Below are 23,650 nucleotides of genomic sequence, written 5' to 3'. Positions count from 1 at the left end.
GGGGGGACATGTATTCAATATTACATTCCCCGGGCAAAATATTAAAAATTTTAATTACACCATATCATACAGGAATAGAACCCAGGACCTTCCATATGCTAGTTAAGCAAACCTTACCTGTACACCACAGGGACTGTCACAGACATCTAGAAATAAACTTAACAGTTAAACAGAGTACACTCTCCTTACAGAGGATACATTTATAGGGTAGGTCTTGTCACATCCAGCCTATGGTGTAGAGGTAAGAGGTAAGGCATTGGTATCAGTACCGGTGGAAGGTCCTGAATTCAATCCCTGCATGTGTTTTAAACAAAATGTACTAATGTTCAATTTGTGTATGTGTCTGTTAGTCAATAAAGCATTTAAATGAACGTTAAAAAAAAAAAAAAAAAAAAAAGACTGCACACGACAGCTGCAGAGAGGAGAGCACGTGGGCTTCTATGAAGTGAGGAGAGAGATGCAGGTAAGGTCCTTGTGAGATAAAATGTGCGACACACACACACACACACACACACACACACACACACACACACACACACACACACACACACACACACACACACACACACACACACACACACACACACACACACACACACACACACACACACACACACACACACACACACACACACCTCTGTTCTGTAGAAGATAGATATCACACAAACCCTGTGGCTTGCATGTAGAGAATTGGTACTAGCATATGAAAGGTCCTGGGTTCGATTCCTGTATGACATGGTATAATTTATAAATTATTATAAATTATTACAATTGTCCCTCTCTCTCTTTCCCTATAAACTTTCTCCAACTCTGTGTGAACGAAAAGTGAAAAAATTGTAATTTGTAATTTTTTTAAATTGTGTACAAGAATACTGCAACAAAAAACTCTAATTTGAGAACACTTAATAATTTGATAATTTAGAATGCTCAAGGCTAAATAACAATGGGTTCTTGTAAGATGCTGTAGCATGAGCAGACAGGCACCTGTTCTGCGAATTGTAAATTGTAGTGCTGAGCCCCCTATAGGCAAAAAAAGTTCACTTTGCCATCTGCTGGACAGACGAAGCAATACAAACAAACAAATCCTAATTACTGTACGTCGGACATGCCTGTTAAATACAGGTGTGAATAACAACACGAAGAATTACTGAGAGTTAAATGGGATGCATATTAATTATATCTTCCAAACAAAACGAGAGATGTCCGCACTTTTGTTGAGAAAAGCAGGAAAAACAAACAGGCCACATCTGTACCTTGTTTTGCCTAGTGAATGATCCCGGTATAAATTTGTAAAAAATCCTAGTCTCCCGTGACACGCACTTTTGGACTGGTATTGACAGGTCAAGTCACTGCTGCATCGCGGGGAGAAGGGGGGGAGGGTAATCATAGAACAGGAGATGTGAGGGCTGGTTGCCGAGCTGGTCAAGGGAGGCGAAGCCTTCCTATACTCTGCCTTCCCATGCTCTCAATGCACACTGTGGTAGGGGGAGGAGTGTGTATGAGAGAAAGATACACACAGTGACACAGAACCGCCGACAGGTGGGGAGGGGCAGGCAGTTACCAGTAACACCTCCCCCCTTTATATCCACTCCTGTTAGCCTAAAATGATAGGTGCTGGAAAAATAAAATAAAAAAGGATTTTATATTTTTGTCTACCCCTAGCCAAACAGTTATATTTAATATTCGCTTACTCCATTTCCACGGGCTCAGTTCCAAAAGATGGGCGTAAATTATATACACACACACACACACACTGCTTGACAAATCACCCAAAAATCTACTCGCCGAACCAAAAAATATACTCGCCACCTAGTCCCGCCCCCAACCCCGCTTTAAAATAAAATAAATTTAATAAATTCCTAGTAAGAACAACATTCGTTTTTGACATAAATTTATTTATTGTATTACATCTTACCTAATCCGCAGTCCCTCAATGTCCAGGCACCCACATTCCCGCAATGTTATACATTGGAGGGGATGTGTTCCCTACCTGTCTTCTGAGTTAGGGGGGTTCCGATGTCTCCTGTGTGAAGCTTGAGTCAGATCTGGAAAAAAGCAGTGTAGGTTATTTTGGTGTAGTATAGGGCAGTTAGGGTAAATAAGAGAGACAGACAGAGAGGGCGAGAGACAGACAGAGAGGGCGAGAGACAGACAGAGAGGGCGAGAGACAGACAGAGAGGGCGAGAGACAGACAGAGAGGGCGAGAGACAGACAGAGAGGGCGAGAGACAGACAGAGAGGGCGAGAGACAGACAGAGAGGGCGAGAGACAGACAGAGAGGGCGAGAGACAGACAGAGAGGGCGAGAGACAGACAGAGAGGGCGAGAGACAGAGAGAGGGCGAGAGACAGACAGAGAGGGCGAGAGACAGACAGAGAGGGCGAGAGACAGACAGAGAGGGTGAGAGACAGACAGAGAGGGCGAGAGACAGACAGAGAGGGCGAGAGACAGATTGGGTGGGGTGACACTTCTGGTAACACACACACACACACAGAAGAAGAGAGGAAAGGCCGCGCGACCGAGCACCACCACCACTGCCCCGCTCGCCCCCCCTCCCATCCCGCACAGGGAGCCACAGGACCGGGGGGAAGCGGAGACCAAGAGGGTAAGGGGGGGGGGGAACACCCTTGCCCCGCATGGGAAGCTGGGACCGGGGAGAGAAGGGGGGTGGAACATCCCCGCTTCCATCTCCCGACCCACGCGGGCAGCCGGGGGGGGGGGGGGGGGAAACGGGGGACCGGGGAGAGAAGGGGGGAACACCACCGCTACCACCAGTCAGCCACGGGGACAGGAGATGGGGGACCGCGCGAGCAGTAGCAGCAGCACTCCCATTACTTACCCCTGCAGAGAAGGAAGGGCTCCATTCCACATCATGCCCTATTGGCCAATCAGCTACGGGGATTTAAAATATATATATATATTTTTTTTTTTGCAGAGCAGGGGATTTTTTTTTTCAGAGCAGGGGAAAAGTCACTGGCCACCGGCCAATTTCCGTTCGCACCTGGCGAGTGGGCGACCGGGTTTGTCGAGCGCAACACACACACACACACACACACACACACACACACACACACACACACACACGCACACACACACACACACACACTTGAGCAGGGTAAGAGACATCTGTGCTGCTTGCATTTTATTTTTGTAGCTGAACTGGCAAAAAATAGCAGAGTGTTAGGCCCACGTTAAGTAGTAGGCTTCTCTTTGTGCAGGCAAGGTGTAGTGTTAAGATAGTTGGGGTGAACACTTACTCAAAAGCAGAATCATTGTGCTACTCAAATAGCTCAAGAGAGATGGCAGACTCCACCCATGGCCACTCCTGCTGGTCCCATCTTGCAAATGAGAACGCATGTTATTTAAGCAGGCCAGACCTGATGTAACAGTATGGGGTCATCGTGAAAAGCCCCTGTATTAAGAGGGGACAGGATCCTATGTTACCAGTCTCTGCTAGCCTTTGTTAAGGCCAAGTCTTAACTGCGTGGTTCCTGCGAGGGACCCATGATGTGCCGAGGCCTCCAGTCAGAGGATAGATGTCCCATCTTCTAAGGCAAGTAGCCTGTGGGTATCTATCTTGGGATGAATAGCCAGGCAGGCTACCAGACCCATGTGCCTTTGTGTCCGGTCAAGGACTTCTATTGTGCTGGGACATCAACGGACAGTGCATAGAGCCCCCCCTCCCTGCACCAATTTTAGTAGCCAGGAGGCTCTCCTTTTGTTGTGGTCCAAGTAGCCCGGAGGCTATTAGCCACTTCCCAGTATTTTGTTCTATGGAACTGCATGGAAATTACCCAAGGACTGATGGTTGGTTCGGTGAACTACTTGGGCTCATCTGGAGCCCTCACAAGGACAGTGATTATGCACTGTCAGTGAGTATTTGCTCCATGCCATTCCCATGTATTTTATCTGTCATGGGTGTTGGAATCCGTGTTGTTGTGTCCCCATATAACAAACCCCAAACTTAAACTGCCTGTGCCTAGCTACAGTAGTGTTCCCTGTGTCTCGGGTAGCCCTAAGGGGCTTGTATAGGGTTGAGCCTAACATCAAGGGCTCTGGTGGCAACGGATACCCAAAGTTTTGGGCACTGATTTTGGACCTCTGGTTTAGAGGCACACAGCTACGTGGTAATGGCCTTAAAGGGTTGACTGTGTGGGCTCACGCCGGATAATGAAACTCTCCCATGACATGGTGTAGTGTGACTTGGCAGGAGCCACTCCCACTTAATGCATGGTGATCAGCGACGTCACTAACAGGGACTTATCTCTGTTTGGATAAACCTGCCTCAGAGCTCTGAATCCAGCATGGAACTGGTTAATTGCAGCCACTCAATTAGCAAGCCTCGACCTGGACTTGTCAGAGCTCTATGAAAAAGCCTCATGTGAGAGACATGAGGGAGATTTACCTCAGCACAAAACGGTGCAGACATGAGGAGAAGGTCTTGAATACACAGGAGGACACAAAAGGGGACCAGACCTATTTTCCAGGACCCAGGAACCTGCCAGAGGCAGGACCCTCAAGCACACCTGGACACCACTGACCTGAAGGGCCACCTGTTTTAAGGTACCGCTGAGACTTTGGGGTGGTAGGCTGGAAAGGGGCTTATCCTCCCAGTCTTGTAATTTATTTATTTATTTATTTATAAAATATTTTACCAGGAAGTAATACATTGAGAGTTACCTCTCGTTTTCAAGTATGTCCTGGGCACAGAGTAAAACAAATAATACATGGTTACAAATACAGTTACATAAATGAACAGGGTATACATTATATACAAGACATTGCGTGCACAGTTAATGAAAATATATATTATGGGCGTGTGAAACAGTTACAGACCAGATTAAAATGTGAGACAGCCTTAGATATGAAAGAACTTAAACTGGTGGTGGATGTGAGAGTCTTTGGTAGGTTGTTCCAGTTTTGGGGTGCACGGTAGGAGAAGGAGGAACGTCCGGATACTTTGTTGAGCCTTGGGACCATGAACAGTCTTTTGGAGTCTGATCTCAGGTGATAAGTGCTGCATGTGGTAGGGGTGAGGAGCTTGTTCAGGTAGCTGGGTAGCTTGCCCATGAAGAATTTAAAGGCAAGACAGGAAAGGTGAACTTTGCGCCTAGACTCGAGTGATGACCAATCTAGTTCTTTGAGCATATCGCAGTGATGTGTGTTGTAGTTGCATTGGAGAACAAAACGACAAATTGAATTGTAGAGGGTGTCAAGTTTGCTAAGGTGGGTTTGAGGTGCCGAGCCGTATACTATGTCTCCGTAGTCAATAATTGGCATTAGCATCTGCTGTGCGATACGCTTTCTGACCAGGAGACTTAGGGAGGATTTGTTCCTGTAAAGTGCCCCTAGTTTGGCATAGGTCTTGGTTGTCAGGATATCAATGTGCATCCCGAATGTTAAGGGAGTCAAACCATAAGCCCAGGTATTTAAAACTAGTGACAGGGGTTAGGATGGTGTTGGCGTTGGTTCTAATCAGGAGCTCAGTCACGGGAAGCTTTAAAAATTTAGTCTTGGTCCCGAATACTATTGTTACAGTCTTGTCAGTGTTTAAAAACAGTTTGTTTTGGGAAATCCAGTTTTCGACTCTCAAAAAGTCAGACTGAAGTATGTGTTGAAGGTCAGAGAGGCTATGGCTGTGTGCATATAGGATTGTGACTCTCTAAGAAATCCGCATTTGATGATTTGGAATTTACCAAATCATGGAATGAGATTCTTGATGTCTCCTCATTTGCCCTCATTAGAATCTTAATCACATATACAGTAGAGAGAAAATTTTGGAAAATCTGGCAGTGGAAATTGATAAACTACAGGGTGAACTGAAACTCTTTAGTGACACTGATGAATTTTGTGATTTAGTTTCAGATACAGATTGTAAATTGGAGAAATTTGAGGCAGAACTAATATCATCTAAGGAAGGGAAATTTGAAAGAGACCTCACAGATTATGCAACAAATAAACAAAGAAACTGGGCAAAAAAACGGGAGGGTAATGAGAATATGAAATCTGGTAGGTATAGGCCGTATATAGGAAGGGAACAGAATCGCAATATTAATGTTAGTGGCAAGCAGCCTCTTGATTCACCAAGATATATCCCAACCGACAAACATAGAAAGCCCACACCTATGTCTGAGAATGTAAGTAGATTTGAGGATAATAAGTTTCATAAAGCTTTAGGAACCATAAGGCATCCACAATCAAGGGGAGCCTTCCATCTATCAACACCAAAAGGTCTAGGATCAGACTCCACAAGACCCACCTCTGATACTTTTAGAATTACTGAAGTCTCGCACATTGAGCCTAATCTGGGAGCTAAACCCAAGATCAGGTTGGGTATTGTGGATAGCTCTAGAAATTCAACAGCGGTGTCTTTTTTAGAGAGAGACCAAAAGGGAAGAAAACAGTTGCCCCTAGATGCAAAATATCTGAAAGAGAAGGAGTTGAAAGATCTGAAGGAGAAGGAAAGAGCACTTCAGGAGAAACGGAAGCAGTTGCTGATCCAAACCCAGAAAGACCTAAGAAAACTCGAAAGAGAGGTAGCAGAGGGGGAAAGGAAATTCAAAGAAAAAGACAGTGCAAACTAGATAGGTTAAGCAAACAGGGAAGTATTTTTAACCTATCCAAGGTTATTTTAACTGCTAACCAGAGTAGAGTCCTTGAGAGGGGTTTGACCTTTGCACCCACCAGTGGACCAGTATTGTTCGATTTGTTCATTGATTTACATAGATTCACGAGAAAATTAACGCTTAAACGCCATTTTCTCAAAAATGGAACAATTCCAGTTCCCATCTATGATAGTATGGCACAAACGAGAGAAGAAGAATACATCAAATCTATGGTTGCACTATTTGAAGAAAGTGAGGGGCCAGAGGAAGCAGCTTCACTCTTCAATTGACGGACTAAACCTCACGAAATTTCTCACACACATTTTAAACCAAAATCTAATTTTTATCCCTCCTATTCAAAAGGACATAATGTAGAAGTTTTTTATGATCTGGTTTTTAAGGATTTAGAGTATTTATGTGAACATCCACCGAAAACAAAGTTTAACTTATCTCCAAAAGAATTAAAAGCAGTCGAGGATTTGAAAGGAAATAGTGAAATAGTTATCCGTCAAGCCGACAAAGGGGGTGGAATTGTCATCCAAGACAAAGAAGAGTATGTTGCGGAGGCCCTAAGGATACTAGGAGATAGGGAGTCTTATTCACTTTTAATGGGGGACCCCCTCACTAAATTTCAGATCAACCTTCTAAAACACTTGAAGGAAGGTTTGGCGAATAATGTTCTTAATAAAGCAGAATTCAAGTTTTTAAACATCGAGCAGCCTAGCACTCCTGTACTATATCATTTGCCGAAAATTCACAAGAGCCTCATCAATCCACCAGGCCGGCCTATTATTTCAGGCATAAACTCGCTAACATCAGCTTTGTCGGAATTTGTGGATTCTTTTCTACAAAAACATGTGAGAGAACTTAAATCCCATACAAGAGATACACAACACATTTTACAACTTTTAAAGAATGTTTTATGGGCTGATGATCTTTTATGGGTTACAGTACATGCGATGTCACAGCATTTAAGGTCTAGAGGCTGTGGACTATTTTTTTAAAACAGGACCCTTTTATGCATGCTGACCAAAGAGCTTTTATCTTAAAAAGTATTGAATTCATTTTAAAGAATAACTATTTTTTATTTGAAGGCAAATTTTATATTCAAAACATTGGAACTGCAATGGGGACAAAATTTGCCCCCAGTTTTGCTAATTTGTTCATGGGGAAATGGGAGGATGACAATATATAGAAAAACAATCCCTTCCATAAAAATATATTTTTCTATAAACGCTTCATAGACGACTTGTTAATTATTTGGAAGGGCACTGAAGTGGAGCTTTTAAAATTTTATAAGTATATTAATGATAACAGTGTCAATCTTCAGTTCACCCATGAGCATAACCCTTCCAGAATCAATTTTTTGGATTTAACCTTATTTAATGAAGGGGACAATATTTTAACAAAAACCTTTTTTAAGACGGTGGACTCCAATAGCTATTTAGATCAAAAAAGTAATCATTCAAAGACCTGGCTAAATAACATCCCCTACGGGCAGCTATTGAGAGTGCGCAGAAACTGCACAAAGAATTCAGATTTTGAAGAACAATCCACTGTTCTTGTCAACAAATTTCTAGCGAAAGGTTACCAAAAAGAAAAATTAGAAGCACTGGTTTCCAAGGTAAAGGAATATAATCAAAATGCATTGATTACAGGAAAACTCAAAAAAAGTGAGGATTTAAATATTGATCCCCGTAATGTAGTCAGCTGTTCATTTATTACAAAATTTAATAGGGCATCAAATGAAATAAAAAAGATTTTAACTAAGCACTGGGGGATTTTACAAAACGATCCTATTTTAGGTAAAGTCCTGAAAAATAAACCAGAGATCGTGTTTAGGCGGGCCAGGAATCTAAAAAACGTCCTAGCACCAACAATTTTAAGGAAATCTGAACCAGACATGAGGGAAACCCCAATATCAAATACAAATATGTGGTTACCAGCACCCCCCCCCCAAGGATGTTACAAATGTGGAAGAAATAACTGCTTGACCTGCAAACATATAATTAATAAAAGTATCGAATTTAAATCAAAGACCACAGGAGAAGTTTTTAAAATTAAACATTTTATTAACTGCAATACAGATTTTATTATTTACTTGCTTACCTGTCCCTGTGGTCTCCACTATATAGGAAGAACTAAGCGAAGTCTTAAAGAAAGGTTCACTGAACATAGACGAAACATCCTAAAAGGCTTCACAGGTCATGGAGTTTCACGCCATTTTTTAATCAAACACAATATGTGTACAGATGGTCTAACAGTCACGGGTATAGAACACATTGGGAAAACGAATATGAGAGGGGATAGACTTTTAAAATTGAGAAAACAAGAGACGTATTGAATTTTTAAACTACAGACACTTAGCCCCAAAGGTTTAAATGAGGACTTGGATCTCCTTGCCTTTCAATGAAGTTGTGGGGTTTTTATATTTTTAATATATATTTTCAATATATTTTTATCATATATTTTTAATACATATTTTAACGAACTATTTATTCTTTTATCCAATAATCCTCTTCCAATAAGGTTCTCCAAATTTTACTGTAGTGTAATGTTTTTTTTTTTTTACCCTGTTGATCCATGCTCTTCTTTTATGGGATGCAATTTATTTATGTATTTAAGGCTATTCTGTTGAACATCATAAGACTCATCGATGAGGTATCCAATTAAGTAAAATAATTCATCATTTAAGTATACTCTTGGTGTGTTGTATAATATTTTTAGCACATTTTTATTATATGCCATTTATTGATTTATATATTTATGGCCAATTTGAGGAATATCACAAAACTCAATGATGAAATGTTAAATTGAGTAAATAAATTCAAGATTTATATATACTCTTTGTGTGTTGTTTAGTGTTTAATTTTTTTTTTTTTTTTATATAAACAAACTTTTAAAATATAAACATTGGGACTTTGTAATTTTTATTAATAATGTATCAATTCATTTAAATGTTATGTTGTTTTATTTCTATGTAATTTTTCTTTATATATTTTGTTTTTCTGTGACATGAACCATTACATGGGGGTTGTGTTGGTGTGCACTGATGTACCCAGGGCGTGATATTGTCATTGGAAGCCAATTAGGCTAATTGATGACCCCTGTCCAGAGGGGTATTTATAGTCCACTCAAACACCCCCATGGTATCCCTGATGAAAGCACGTCACGTGCTGAAACACGTAGGAGGAGGAGCCTCGAGGGGTTGCAGCTCTTGTGCATCCCTGTCTCATTGCCCCAGTCCTGGTGGTTTAACGTGGAGTCCCTTGGAGAGTGTACTGCGGAGGCTGTGAAATTTTGAAGCTGTGTGGGGTGTGTGAGATTCGGCTCTCAGCCCCTGTGCGCTCCGGTAGTTCCAGGCAACGGCCGGGAAGGGTTGGTGCGTCACGTCCGGCTGTGACGTCATACCCGGAAACCCGGCGCCCTGTGAGCAGTTCCATCACTGGTGTGCGAGCCCAGGAGAGCTGTGGAGCGGTGTTTCTGCAGCGAGTGCTGTGAAGGAGGAAACAAAAGGAGCCACCAGCGCGAAGTGTATGAAGTCTGGGTGAGCGCTTTCCACATTTGATGCCTACGGCACCTTCCCATTTCTACACACTTCAATACCTGCACAGTTGGTAGCGCTTTCCATCTAAGCTACCACTCTGGATTTTAACCTCTCAAAGGCCACTCTTGCCCGAGTCTGTCATATCAGACAGGGGCATTAACTTGTATTTACACCACCTGGACAATTTCTCTCTGGCAGAGACTTGTGCTATTTATTTTATATATTTTATATATTTTTGTGTATTTATTCATGCAATTATATGCTTATTTCATATGTGGTTTTCAACATAAAGTGGCTGCTGGGCCTGATCCTAACTCATATAGCGCTTCCCTGTTTGTTTGTTTATTGTCCTTATTTAGCAAGGTTTGGGTACCTTGCATTGGAAGCTGCTTATCTGTTTGGGTCAATTTGGTTCAGTTTGCCATTTTTTGTTTTATAGCCACAATCAACCCCTCTCACTCCTAATGGTTCATGTCACACAACCTATCAATGGTTTAAAGAATATATATTTATAGGATTCAATTTTATTCACATCATTAAGGTGTATTTCGTTCCAATTTATTTTATTTTTCAATCACACCTGGATTTATTTGTCAATCCCTTGTACGGTGAGTGGTTTCACGAATTGATTACCAGGCGCACGAATTTTTCTTTTGTAGGATTGTGTCGTCTGCATACATGTGTATTGAGGCTTCCTTACAAGCTGTGGGAAGATCATTAATGAACACTGAGAAGAGTAGGGGCCCCAGAACAGAGCCTTGCGGGACACCACAGGTGATATCCAGGGGGTTGGAGTTAGAGTCTGAGATGGACACATGTTGGGATCTTCCTGATAGGTAGGACTCAAACCAGTTTAAAGCAAGCTTCCCTATTCCAGAGCTCTGGAGTTTGTTGAGCAGGATAGCATGATCAAAAGCAACCTCCTCTGGCGCTGAGGTGGGGACTTGAATTTTCTTCGTATAGACTGTGACCTCAGGAAAAACAAAAGACAAAACATGCAGGAAGCCTGCAATAGTGTATTACCCAAGGGATACAAAACATATATAAGGAGCAATTTATTAATTGAATTATCTATAAAATATACATGAAAATATACATAAAAATTATATAAAATATATGAACCAGTGCTTGGCACTGACTGGTGATGTGAACAAGCTGCTTGCACACTATCACAGTGGGAGGCTTGAAATTTGTGTCCAAGACTTCTGATCTTTGCTCCGCCTGGTAAAAATTGAAAACCTACTCACCAGATGTGAATAGGTCAAATGCACTGGTTAATGGTCTTTAAGGCCGGGATGCACCGTCCGCCTGGCGGTGTTTGCGTCTCCTGCTGCCGGGATCCTATCTTGTGCTCCGTCGTGAATCACTTCATGGAATGCACCCGATCCGCTCGCGCAATGACGTCACCAATTCTCGTCCACTGCTACGGTGTCCCAACAGTACCAAAAACCATCCAACGCGTTTCGAAAGCTCTATTGGTGTCTTTCTTCGTAGACGAGCTTTCGAAACGCGTTGGATGGTTTTTGGTACTGTTGGGACACCGTAGCAGTGGACGAGAATTGGTGACGTCATTGCGCGAGCGGATCGGGTGCATTCCATGAAGTGATTCACGACGGAGCACAAGATAGGATCCCGGCAGCAGGAGACGCAAACACCGCCAGGCGGACGGTGCATCCCGGCCTTAAAGACCATTAACCAGTGCATTTGACCTATTCACATCTGGTGAGTAGGTTTTCAATTTTTACCAGGCGGAGCAAAGATCAGAAGTCTTGGACACAAATTTCAAGCCTCCCACTGTGATAGTGTGCAAGCAGCTTGTTCACATCACCAGTCAGTGCCAAGCACTGGTTCATATATTTTATATAATTTTTATGTATATTTTCATGTATATTTTATAGATAATTCAATTAATAAATTGCTCCTTATATATGTTTTGTATCCCTTGGGTAATACACTATTGCAGGCTTCCTGCATGTTTTGTCTTTTGTTTTTCCTGAGGTCACAGTCTATACGAAGAAAATTCAAGTCCCCACCTCAGCGCCAGAGGAGGTTGCTTTTGTCCACAAATTCAAGTCTGGGTGCAAGATACCAGAACAATCTCAACAGGCAGCTCCAGGACTACCATTCGGACAATTTATCTAAGGTTTCATCATTTGTTGATTGTATAAGCGCTGTTTGTACACCTTTTGTTCTACATATTAGGATAGCATGATCAACTGTGTCAAAAGCCTTTGCAAAATCTAGGAATACTGCACCAGTGAGTTGTCCCCGTTCCATTCCACACTGAATTTCATTGCAAACTTTTAGCAGGGTAGTTACGGTGGAGTGTTTGGGACGAAACCCAGATTGGAATTGGCTATTGAAATTTGTCTTGGTATAGAAATCGCTTAATTGGGAGTGGACACATTTTTCCATGACTTTGGATAGAATTGGGAGAAGTGAGATTGGCCTGTAGTTTGAGACAGTGTAAGAGAGGGACTGGGGGCAGTAAGTTAGCCCTTACAAAGGGATAGGTTTGTTGTTTTGTATTTTTGTTTGCTGTGCTGTTTAAAAGGGACAGGCTCAGTAAAAACATATAGGCAGATATAATGTTGGAACGCAAATTAAAGCAAAAACAAGCTAAAGCTAAAATTCATAATATCTACACTAAAAATGGCTTGGTATCCCACAACCCCAAAATTATAAGTGAAGCATTTAAAGACTACTATACATCCCTCTACAATCTGCCAGGCCCAGTGGGAGACTCGGCTAAAAATAAAGGAGCAATAAAGATTCAAAATCATCTAGCAGAAAGCCGGCTCCCCACACTAGATCCGAATGATATCATAAACCTTGAAAAAACTATAGCGCGCCTGGAAATTACGGAAGCAATAAAATCCCTGAAATCTGGGAAGGCCCCTGGTCTGGATGGATTTTCTAATCTTTATTATAAGAAATATTCCACAACGCTCCTCCCATTTCTCACCAAAAAATTTAATGAGATGCTACTACTTGGCCTTCCCCCTCCTAGAGATATGCTTCGCGCTACCATAGTGGTAATCCCAAAAGAGGGGAAAGAGCCTCTGTTGTGCTCTAGCTACAGACCTATTTCACTGTTAAATACAGATCTAAAACTATATGCAAAAATCTTAGCCAACAGATTAAACAGTATTCTCCCTAAATTGGTTCATCCGGACCAGGTGGGGTTTGTCCTGGGCAGACAAGCCCTCGATAACACAAGGAGGACGGTGAATCTAATACCTGTGGCAAAACACACAAAGTGCCCATCTCTATACTCTCTCTGTACGCAGAAAAAGCGTTTGATCGATTAGACTGGCAGTTTATGTCAGTTACGCTCTCGCAGATGGGATTCACATCCAACATTTTAAACAGCATAAACACACTATACTCCACGGCAACGGCCATTGTGAGAACGAACAACTCTTTGTCTGATCCCTTTTCAATATTAAATGGAACTAGACAAGGATGTCCGCTGTCACCTTTGTTGTTTGCCTTGGCCATAGAACCATTAGCATGCCGGATAAGGATGAATCCCAATATTGCGGGTATTTCTGTTGGTCAGTGTAGGAGACGTGTTCAGAGGTACGCAATGGAGACTGTTTTAAGGTGAAATTAAAATAAGGCTTTATTGCGCCTGTTGCTTTAACCACAGCAAACATGTAAATCAGCAAACAAAATCCGCTCCACTCTGGAGTATATATACACACTTGTGATCCAGTTCTCTTGAACTGCGTGGTTAGCCCAGCGATTCACCAGCCCAAATCATAGAGACATTTATCAATATACATAGATAATAGTCTTATACGAAAAGTCTTAACTGTTAGCTGGGCTACTGTAGGGGAAGCTTCTCTTCTCTCTTGGATCCGCACCCTTGTGTGCTAAGGCAATCTCAGGCTCCAGGTTTAGAATCTTGTTCCCTTTGTCTTGTTGTCAGCTTGCTGCTCAAGACATCTGTCCTTCCTTGGTTCAGCTCAATTGTGGACTAAGGAATCTCACGTCCTGTCTCTGAGGCAGGCTTTTTCTAACACCTATATTCAGCCAGGTGGTGTTAGTTAATTGCCTACCAGCAGTTAACCACCACACTGCTGGACTAGAGGCACATTTGTGAACAGGGATACGTCCCCTGTTACAGTAAGGAAGAATTCAACATAGCTCTTTTTGCTGATGATATACTATTGACGCTCTCAAAACATCTCACCTCCCTAACCTTTTTCACGTTCTATCGGAATTTGGTTCCCGTTCAGGTTATAAAATTAATCATTCCAAATCTATGGCCCTCAGTCTAAATCTCCCCAAAGATATGGTAAAATTGCTACAGCTAAATTTCGATTTTAAATGGAATCCGAACCCCATTAAATATCTAGGGGTTCAATTAATAAAAGATTATTCAACTTTACACAGTACAAATTTTAAACCCTTTTTCGACCAAATTGCTAAGGATTTGGCCTCTTGGAATCCGTATATAATATCCTGGTTTGGGAGGATAGCCACCATTAAAATGAATATTTTACCGTGACTATCTCTTTCAAACTCTCTCCGGTTAAAATCAACCAGAAAGACCTAAATAATATCCAAAAGAAGATTTTGCAGTTTGTTTGGCAAAATAGACGACCCAGAGTTCGTAAGTATATTCTTTATAAGTCCAAATCAGAAGGAGGGTTAGCTCTCCCGAACTTACAAAATTACTATAGAGCTGCACTACTAGGACAACTTATTATCTGGCATTCAAACCCAACCGATAAAAGATGGGTCGAAATAGAGGATTTGATTTGTTCCCCATGTAAAATAAAGAATCTTCTCTGGCTCAATAAAAAGTCTAGACCAGCTGAGATTTACAAGAACCCAGGGATATCTTTTGCCTGTAATCTCTGGTATTCCCTTAAATCCAGGTTCCAACTAACCGGTATCCCATCCCTTATGCAACCCCTATTCTCTGACCCCTCCCTTCCCTTTTACACAGGTAACCCGCAATCCAATAGCTGGTTTCAAAAAGGATTTACAAGGGTTAATGATATTTTCATTCAAGGGAAAGTCCCTCTATTCGCCTCGCTACAAACAAACCAGGATATCCCCACTTCTGAATTCTTCAGATTTCTTCAGGTTAGACACTACATCCAATGAGTCTACAAACCAAAACAATCCCATGTTTTAACTTTATATGAGGACTGGTGTCTGCGCCAGCTCCTCACAAAGGGCATTATCTCTGATATATTCTAGAGTCTATCCCCTATAAAAAGCAACCGAACTTCTGATAACTATATGGTATCCTGGGAAAAGGATTTTAACGTCAGTATAGACCTCGATATTTGGAAAGATATTTGGGAAGCCACTTCCAAAAACTCTTCGTGTGTTGTTATTAAGGAGAATATTTACAAGTTAATTTTCAGATGGTACTGTACATGACTCCTGCAAGGTTACACTCTTTTCTCCCAGGTGTTTCCCCTCTGTGTTGGTGTGGTTGTGGTGAAGTGGGGAATATACTGCACACATTCTGATCATGTCCCAAAATCCAAACAACATGGACGGAAGTGTTCGCCCTAATAAACAAGATTTTAGGGATCACTGTCCCACATGACCTATTATATATAGTGCTAGGAAAACCAATGCCCAATCACACAAAAAAAGAAGCTAAAGTAATATCCCAAATTTTAAACGCCACAAGGTGTACAATTGCCAAAAATTGGAAACAACCTGCCCCCCCATCCCTAAACCAAATAAATAACAACATTTGGCATATAGTTTATATGGAAAAACTCTCAGCCTATCTTAACTGCTCTACCTCACAATTCTCAGAGATTTGGGTTCCTTGGTTCCGTCATGCAGGTATATCCCCATATATAGACTAAAATGCTTGGAACAGAGTGATACTGTACATGTGGTACTTAAACTGTTGTTTACGGTATTATATTGTTACAAATGCTGTCCCTCCCCTCCCCCCCATTATTCCACAACCAGTTTTTTTTTATTATTGTATTCCCCCTTTCTTTTGTTTTTCTTTTTTGTGTACCCTATTTTTTGTATATAAAATGATCAATAAAAAATTTAAGTAATAAAAAAAAAAAAACAACATGTTAATGTCACCCTAAACAGTCTCCATTTGCATACCTCTGCACACATCTCTTACAGTCACCATTCGTGTATAAATAGCCAGATTGAGGATTCCTCTAGAATAGTGTTTTTCAACCAGTGCTGTGAAGTTTTCCCAAATTTTCCCCCAACGCCCTCCCCTGCTTGTTCGCGTCGCTGCGCCAGAATTTGGTACCAGATGCGCATCACGACGTGGGACCAGAAGCCTCTCACCCTCTTCTGCCACGAGTACTAGAGATGAGTAGAGGAGTACGCCAGCCCCAATCTTCCTGCAGGACTACCCTGCTGTCTGCCTCATCTACACCCGCGAGGAGCTCCGACAGCGTCTTTGAGGATTGTCAGGGACTTACCAAGTCCTGGAAGTGCTGCAAGTGTGCGTGCGGGAGAATAGAGTTTAATAAAAAGCAGTGGTACTTTCTACCTGTGTTGAAAACTATTTGTACAAACTTTATTGGTATGGGATTTATGAATCAGGATGATTTTAGTCACTCACAGATCAGTGTGTGTTACAACATCTCAGCTTTCAGTTCCTCCTTCTTTAACAAGACCTGTTGGAGTCACTGGGACATTACGAAACCTTGAAGGTTCAGTTTCATTGTGGGGGGTCGGGGGAGAAGATGGGGGATTATTCAGTATGGGGTAGGATAATGGAGTAATGGACAATGGTGGATAATTCTGAAATCCATACAAACCAATTTAAATTTTAGTGTGCCACAAAGCAAAACAATGATTTTCCAAGTGTGCAGCGAGCCCCTACAGGTTGAGAAACACTGCTCTGGAACCTTCAGAGTAGCAGTTAGAGGGCATCACAGTGAAGTAGTGTAAATAGGTTTGAGTGTATAGATAAGTACATTAATATTGTTCTGTCCCTATTTGTTGTTTTGTAGTTAGGTAAAATGCCCTATTGAGTTAGCGTCCGTAGCAATGGATTTAGATAGCTCTCAAAATTCACCAAGAGGAAGTATATGTCCCAATGGAGTTCTCCACATAGAAGCCCTGGGGCATATAGTCGGATCAGCCAAACCGGGAGGTCCACAGCAAACTCAGACCTAGTGTGGCTAGAAGAGGTATACAGTATACAGCACCAAGAAATGGAATCCAATGACAAAGAGAGCAGGGATAATCACGGAAGAGGCCCAGGTGAAATGGAGTATAAACGAAGACTATACAGGAGATGGCCAATCTAGTTAAAACAAGGAGGAATAATCCTCCCTAGAGTAAGAGTGAGAGTTATATAGGGAAGAAACATTGCTGTACACACCCTATAATGTCACCAGTTTGTGTGTAAAGGAAGAAATGTTTTTATGTGATGTCAATGTGTGTCAATAAAGCTCTTGTTTGTACTATAAAAGTTCTTGGCGCTCATCATTGTTCCATCTACAGATCTACGCCCAGCCTGTACCGACTCAGCCCCTTGATAAGGTATGAGAGACAGATCATAACTATATCGTCAACACAATGTAAATTCCTTTAGAGCCAGACAAGGATAGTTACACAAATATATTCAGGGGCAATACAAGGAGCAGTCAGAAGAACTTTTCATCCCAAGGTACAGTACAAATGACACTGGGTCATCCCTTAAGGTTGGAGGAAAGGAGATTTTCACCAGCAACAAAGGAAAGGGTTCTTTACAGTAAGGGCAGTTAAAAATGTGGAATTCATTACCCATGGAAACTGTGATGGCAGATACAACAAACATCTTAAAAAAAAAAATTTGGACCTCTTTATAGAAAGGAAAGGTATACAGGAATATACCCAATAAATAAACATGGGAAGGATATTGATCCAGGAAGAAATCTGATTGCCATTATTGGAGTCAGGAAGCAATTCCTGTTTCCCTTTATGAGACATCATTGGATAATGTTTCAATTAGTTTTTTTTATATGCCTGCCTCTGGAGCAATATACTGTAAATACAAACATATAAAAGTACCGGTTGTCTAAATTTAATATAGGTTGAACACGTCTTTTTTCAGCATCATCTACTACATATCTATGTTCAATAATATGTTTAACCATAATCCTATTAATTTGTTGTTTGTATTGTATCTTCTTTTTGTACTGTGTTTTTTACTAGGAGTGCGCAAAATCCCCCCACGCCCCCAGAGGCCCCACTCTCTTCCACCAAAGCATTTAAATTAAATGCTGGGGCACCGCATGAGTCCTCTATAACTTCCCTTACCTTGACTCATTCGGTTTAGGCGATGTGGCGTCAAATGACACTGCAGGGTCATGTGACGTGATGTCACATGACCAGCGACACAATTTGACGCTTCAAACACTGTAAGGGGGGGGAGCAAGCAGTGGGAGAGAGCAGGCAGGGGGGCACAGGGCAAAAAGTTTGCGCACCCCAGCCTTTTACCATAGAAGAGGCACTTAGAAGTATATCTGAAAATGACACGTGACACCTTCTGTACAATTTTAGACAATTGTTTTCCAATTTTTAGATGCAAGTACATTTTTTTAAATATTAGTCCCCATTAAATTAAAAAAGCGGTGATCAGAGAACTTATGCCGAGAGGAAATAGTGTGGTGATTATAGGGCTCCAGTTATACCAGTCCAAAAGGGCTGACATCAGCAGGTCTCAAGAGGTCATGCCCTGAAGCAGGAGGGTGGCCGGCTCGGTAATTTTGAGAAGGTATGGAAAGTGTGGTGGATTTGTGGAAAAGCCTCTGTACAGATGTGGCAGAGGCAAATACAGGAAAGGAATTAAAACATGCGAGATAAAAGTATCCTTAATTTGACTTTTCAAAGATCAAATAAGGTCTGAGGTTTTACAAGAGATAGGACAATGGGCAGAATAAGTGGCTCTTATCTGCCGCAAGTTCTATGTTTTACAATGGTGATTCTTTTTTTTTTCTCCTATACCTCCTTTTTATTATTTTCCTCTCATTTTAATACAGTACGTAGAAGGATTGTCATTTTTAGGGACCCCAGATAAAATGTTTTACATTAATATTACGCCAAAAGAGAAAACTACTCAAGACTTTTACAGTGATGTAAAAAAGTAATTATGCAAGTATATAAATATACTGATTAATGTACATTACTTACCACACCTCTACTTCAGGAATATACTAATCAGGGGGATTTGCAAGGGAAATGTGCCAGGCCTGTATACTTTTATTAGGGAGGTAGTAGCAGAATGTATATCAATTCAGCCATGTACCATTGAGCAGTGATAGGAGGGTTGACCAGTATATAACTTACATGTATCCATGATCTGTGAGTAGATCAGCAATGAATCTAGTGTTAGGGAGCTCCCATCCGTAGATATCCTGCACCACAATCACGGCTTTGTCTGTGCTGGACTGAGGTTTGGAAACATATGCCTTTATGTGCTCAATTTGTACCTCCTGTCCACGCCCATTGTAATCAAACTGATCTCCAAGGTCACAAGGACAAGGTCGCTCTTCATTCGCCATTGGAAAGCTGTGGGGGAAAAAAAGAAAAAGTAAAGCAATGTTCTATTTCAAGACGTGACTGAAACAGTTGCGTTGCTTTTAACAAGATAGGAACACAGACGGCCTATTCTCTGCATTTGTACGGACTACTGCAATTTGTACAATTTTGGTGACCTAGAAAACCATGACGATTACAATAACCACTTTACAAGATTATGCATGCTTGTAACAGGACACAAAAACATCCTCACTTACATGTAGTTGCCGCCTCCTTGCTGCCGCCCTCCTCCTCCATGCGAATCACAGCATCAAATGACACCATAGACGTCACAAACGCAACGTCATTTGACATCACGAGACAGTGTAACGTCCCGTTGGTGACGTCCGCGGCATCATTTGATACAGGGATTCGAATGGAGAAGGCGGGCTGCAGCAAGGAGGCTGCCACCACATGTAAGTGCCTTCATATCAGGCCAGAGAGCCCGGCAAATGTATATGGGGGTGGACAATTTTGCCGCCCCAAAATTTTGCCGCCTTATCCCCTGGCCTAATGGGAAATCCGCCACAGGTGGGAAATGGGAAATGACGACACTTCATATCTAAAGTTTTGTTTCCTTAAGACAGCATTATTATAATTTTTATCGAAGGGAACCCATGGAGTCTCAACGCTTTGTACCTTTTTTGAGAGACCTCTAGTTTGAGACATTAAAAAGTATAATGTTTACCTCACATACATACAGTACATACACACCAACTGCACATTTAATTTAGGGCACTATTCACTCAGAACCAGTTGGATGGACATTTTCCATCTTAACTATCTGTAGAGTTATGACCAATATGCCTCTCCGACAAAGTTTAGCAACTAAAGAAAAATAAACGGAATACATTGCTGTGCTAAGGCACAGGCTAAGGCAGTTGATGCTATTAGTTCAAATATGTTTTGTGGTAGTCCTTAAATAAATGTGTGAAAAGGTTGAATAGCTGAAGATGTGCCTCAAAGAAATTCACTTGTGCACACCACTTAAATAAAGCTTAGCATACAATTATATAAAGGAAAACATAGAACACAAAATCAAATAAAGAGCTAAAAAAAATCCCCACAAAAATATGTGGCATGGCAGGATTCTTAAGTAATAAAATTGTGATAGATCAACTTGGCATAATGAGGCAATTTTTTTAAAATTCTTGTAGTGGTGTCCCCTGGTCCCCCCAAAGCCCCCCCCCCCCCGATGTACCTCCGTTGCGGTGCTGTAGTGACGAGCGGCAGACCCGCTGGCAATTCAGGAAGGTGGGGGCAGAGCAGGGAGCGCACCGGTGCTTCGGATGCTCTGCGGTGGCCCGGAAAGCATAGGGCGCCGCCATGTTTGATCGTTGCGAATGCGAAGGGCAGATGTGCGGCGGGGCGCCCCTGGTAGGTCGCTCATGCGCAGTGTAAGCGCGCAAACGGCTGGCCAATAGAGAGGAGGCTCTGAGGTGGGACTACAATTCCCATGAGCCTCAGCAGAGCCACATGACACCAGGGAACAAATAGGAGTGAAGGGATTGCTGGCAGGCAGGAAAGGGAAGCATGGGGGAGAGACCACGCTAGTAGAGGGTCCTGGAGGAGCAAGGGGAGAGGAGGTGTGTGTTGCAGGGGGTCAGTGACCCACTGCATAGGCCAGTGATTCCCCTTAGGCCCTAGTGCAGACCCTGAGTCACCACCAGCTTGTGGTACTGCAGGGAACAGCCATAGATAGGGACAGCATACCCTTTACTGTAGTAGCAGACAGGAACACAGTATTCTTCCTACGCTGCTATGCTGCCAGTGGTTTGGGATCAAGCTGCTGGAGTCAAGCAACTACTCGTGAGAGACTACGCTGGATCGGCGGATCCTTTGCGAAGTACTGTTACCGGCTGCTGGAGCGGTCGGAAGGTAGTATATAAGTGCACCAATTGAGAAAAAATAGTGTGTGGTGCTCTCAAGACAGTCTCTGTTCTAGAGAAAATGTAGTAATAAATGGAAGACAACCCTCAGTTCATGAAATGAAATGTCTTTAGAGGATGCAGCCCGGTTGAAATAAAATCCCACAGGTGAGCAGTAAGGATTATTTCAATAACACCTGCAGGTGACCGGTAGATGAAACATCCTATTAAGCAGACATAATAAGCATGGACAATAAGGAATGAACTCACTTGGGAATCTTCATCCACCATAAGCAGCAAGTTCAAATGTATCCAAAGTCCTTGGGTTGAATGTGGGTTGAATTTATCAAGCTGATAAAAGGACTGTAGAGGTCCGAAACGCGTTGGTGTGTTGTAACCTTTTTCCATCCATTAAATAGCTCTATTTGGGTACGTACTTCTGCTGGTTTTATTGCTGTTTCACAGCTGGATTCAGTGCTTCGTTTTCCTCCCTCCATTCCTATAAGTGCACCAACACTGGTACCTGGAGGCGCTGATCCCGCCTCGTGAGGGTTTTTTGGGGACACTAAGGGTTAAGTGACCAAGGGACTGGTCCAGTACATTGGACATGGTGTGGGCGCACACGGTGGTGGGTAAAGAACATTAGGTGGAGTGTGGCAAGGCCACTGATATCTAATTATTGCATTGCTATATATATGTATGCACTGTGGTTATACGGGTGATATGTGTATGTTCATGCTCTGCATTCAATTAATAGTAAAAGGTTACAACGTTGTGGATTATTATCATTATTCTTGTCCAGGGAAATCTTACTTATTGGGGATCCTGGGCAAGTGGAGGCGCTGCCAAGTACATATTGTTACCCCAGGCTCCCAGTTAGCGGAGGCCCAGATCTCGCTGAGCCAGCAGGTATATACACAGCATTAGTAGTCTCTCTATATCAGCAGGAAAGAGGGCTACATTCTCTACAGATAATATGCCCATCTCAAACACCAATCGTAATTTAACAGATTTTAGAGACCTCTCCAGACTACTTTGTTCCCAAACACAAATTTGGTGGGAGGTGACCAGTTTATAAAATTACATCCAACAAAATATGGTCCCTTGAGGATTAAGAACTTAACTGCCCCCATCCTACCATTTAACTGCACCAGACGCAAATGCTGGGAGTCAATGCTTTCGAACTGTTCTAAACAACTAATAGTACTTCTAGTCGATTTATGAGAAAAACAGACTAGAATTAATGATTAATGAACTACATGTGAATCTTTAACATATCTAAATTCAACAAATTGCCAGAATTTGATGAATGCGAACAAAAGCTGGAGAAAAACATGACAACATTTTAAGTGGAATTGAAAGACCGCAAACATTGCAAATTTATTAGCGATCACAAAGATTATGAGCAGGGGATGGTATAATCACCATCCACCCAGATATAATAGAAAAGTGAACAATTGAAGCTACTCTAATAACAGTACTCTACTTCAGAGTCAGATGCATCAGAAAATGACGCAAGTGATAGAACGCCCTGCTGGGTATTGCTATCTAATAAGAGCCATAGACAACCCCCTCAAATCAACATGGATTTTTTTAGAAATAAATCCAAGCGAATAAGGGAAAAAGGCAATTCAGAAGAAAGACGCAGGTGTACAGACAATGACAACAAATGGTAGTGAACGATCAGACCTACTCCAAATATTCAACCTCTCAAAAGCCAACTTTAGCCAAGATCAGCTCTTTGCTAAGAAAGGGTCTGTCATTTGCACCCACACCGATTTCAACCTGTTTGAGCGGATCGAAGACCTTAAATCTATTTGAGAGATGTTTATTATTAAACAAGTTCCAATCAAAACGATCAAGAGATAATATTTATGATATGAGTGCGGCAGACAGAAGATATCTAAATGATCAGATTTCCCTTCTTGAACAGAATGAGACAACATAAGTGCAGAATAAGGGTCCCTTCTCTGATCTCAAAAATAAGAGTAATTTTACTCCTCCTATGCCTACCAGCCCTGCCATTGAGCTATTTTTGTCCTGTGTCACTAAAGATCTGGAAGTACAGCCACCTTGATCGAAATACTCAGATAATCTTAACACC

At 42.0% G+C, this 23,650-nt stretch overlaps 1 protein-coding gene across 3 annotated transcripts in view; it reads right to left on the bottom strand.

The window, feature by feature from the left end:
• The window catches only part of LOC142487256 (carboxymethylenebutenolidase homolog), a 69,690-nt gene that overhangs the window by 10,650 nt on the left and 35,390 nt on the right, over positions 1-23,650 (bottom strand). For all 3 annotated transcript variants that reach the window (XM_075586212.1, XM_075586210.1, XM_075586211.1), the window contains one exon: positions 19,448-19,669. In XM_075586212.1, coding sequence (XP_075442327.1) covers positions 19,448-19,662 — 215 coding nt within the window. In that variant the 5' untranslated portion in view covers positions 19,663-19,669. The remainder of the gene's footprint in view (positions 1-19,447; positions 19,670-23,650) is intronic.

The sequence above is a fragment of the Ascaphus truei genome, chromosome 2 (genome assembly GCF_040206685.1).
Source record: "Ascaphus truei isolate aAscTru1 chromosome 2, aAscTru1.hap1, whole genome shotgun sequence".
Taxonomy (NCBI): domain Eukaryota; kingdom Metazoa; phylum Chordata; class Amphibia; order Anura; family Ascaphidae; genus Ascaphus; species Ascaphus truei.
The sequence above is the reverse complement of the archived record's forward strand: the minus strand, read 5'-3'. Positions and strand labels throughout refer to the sequence as shown.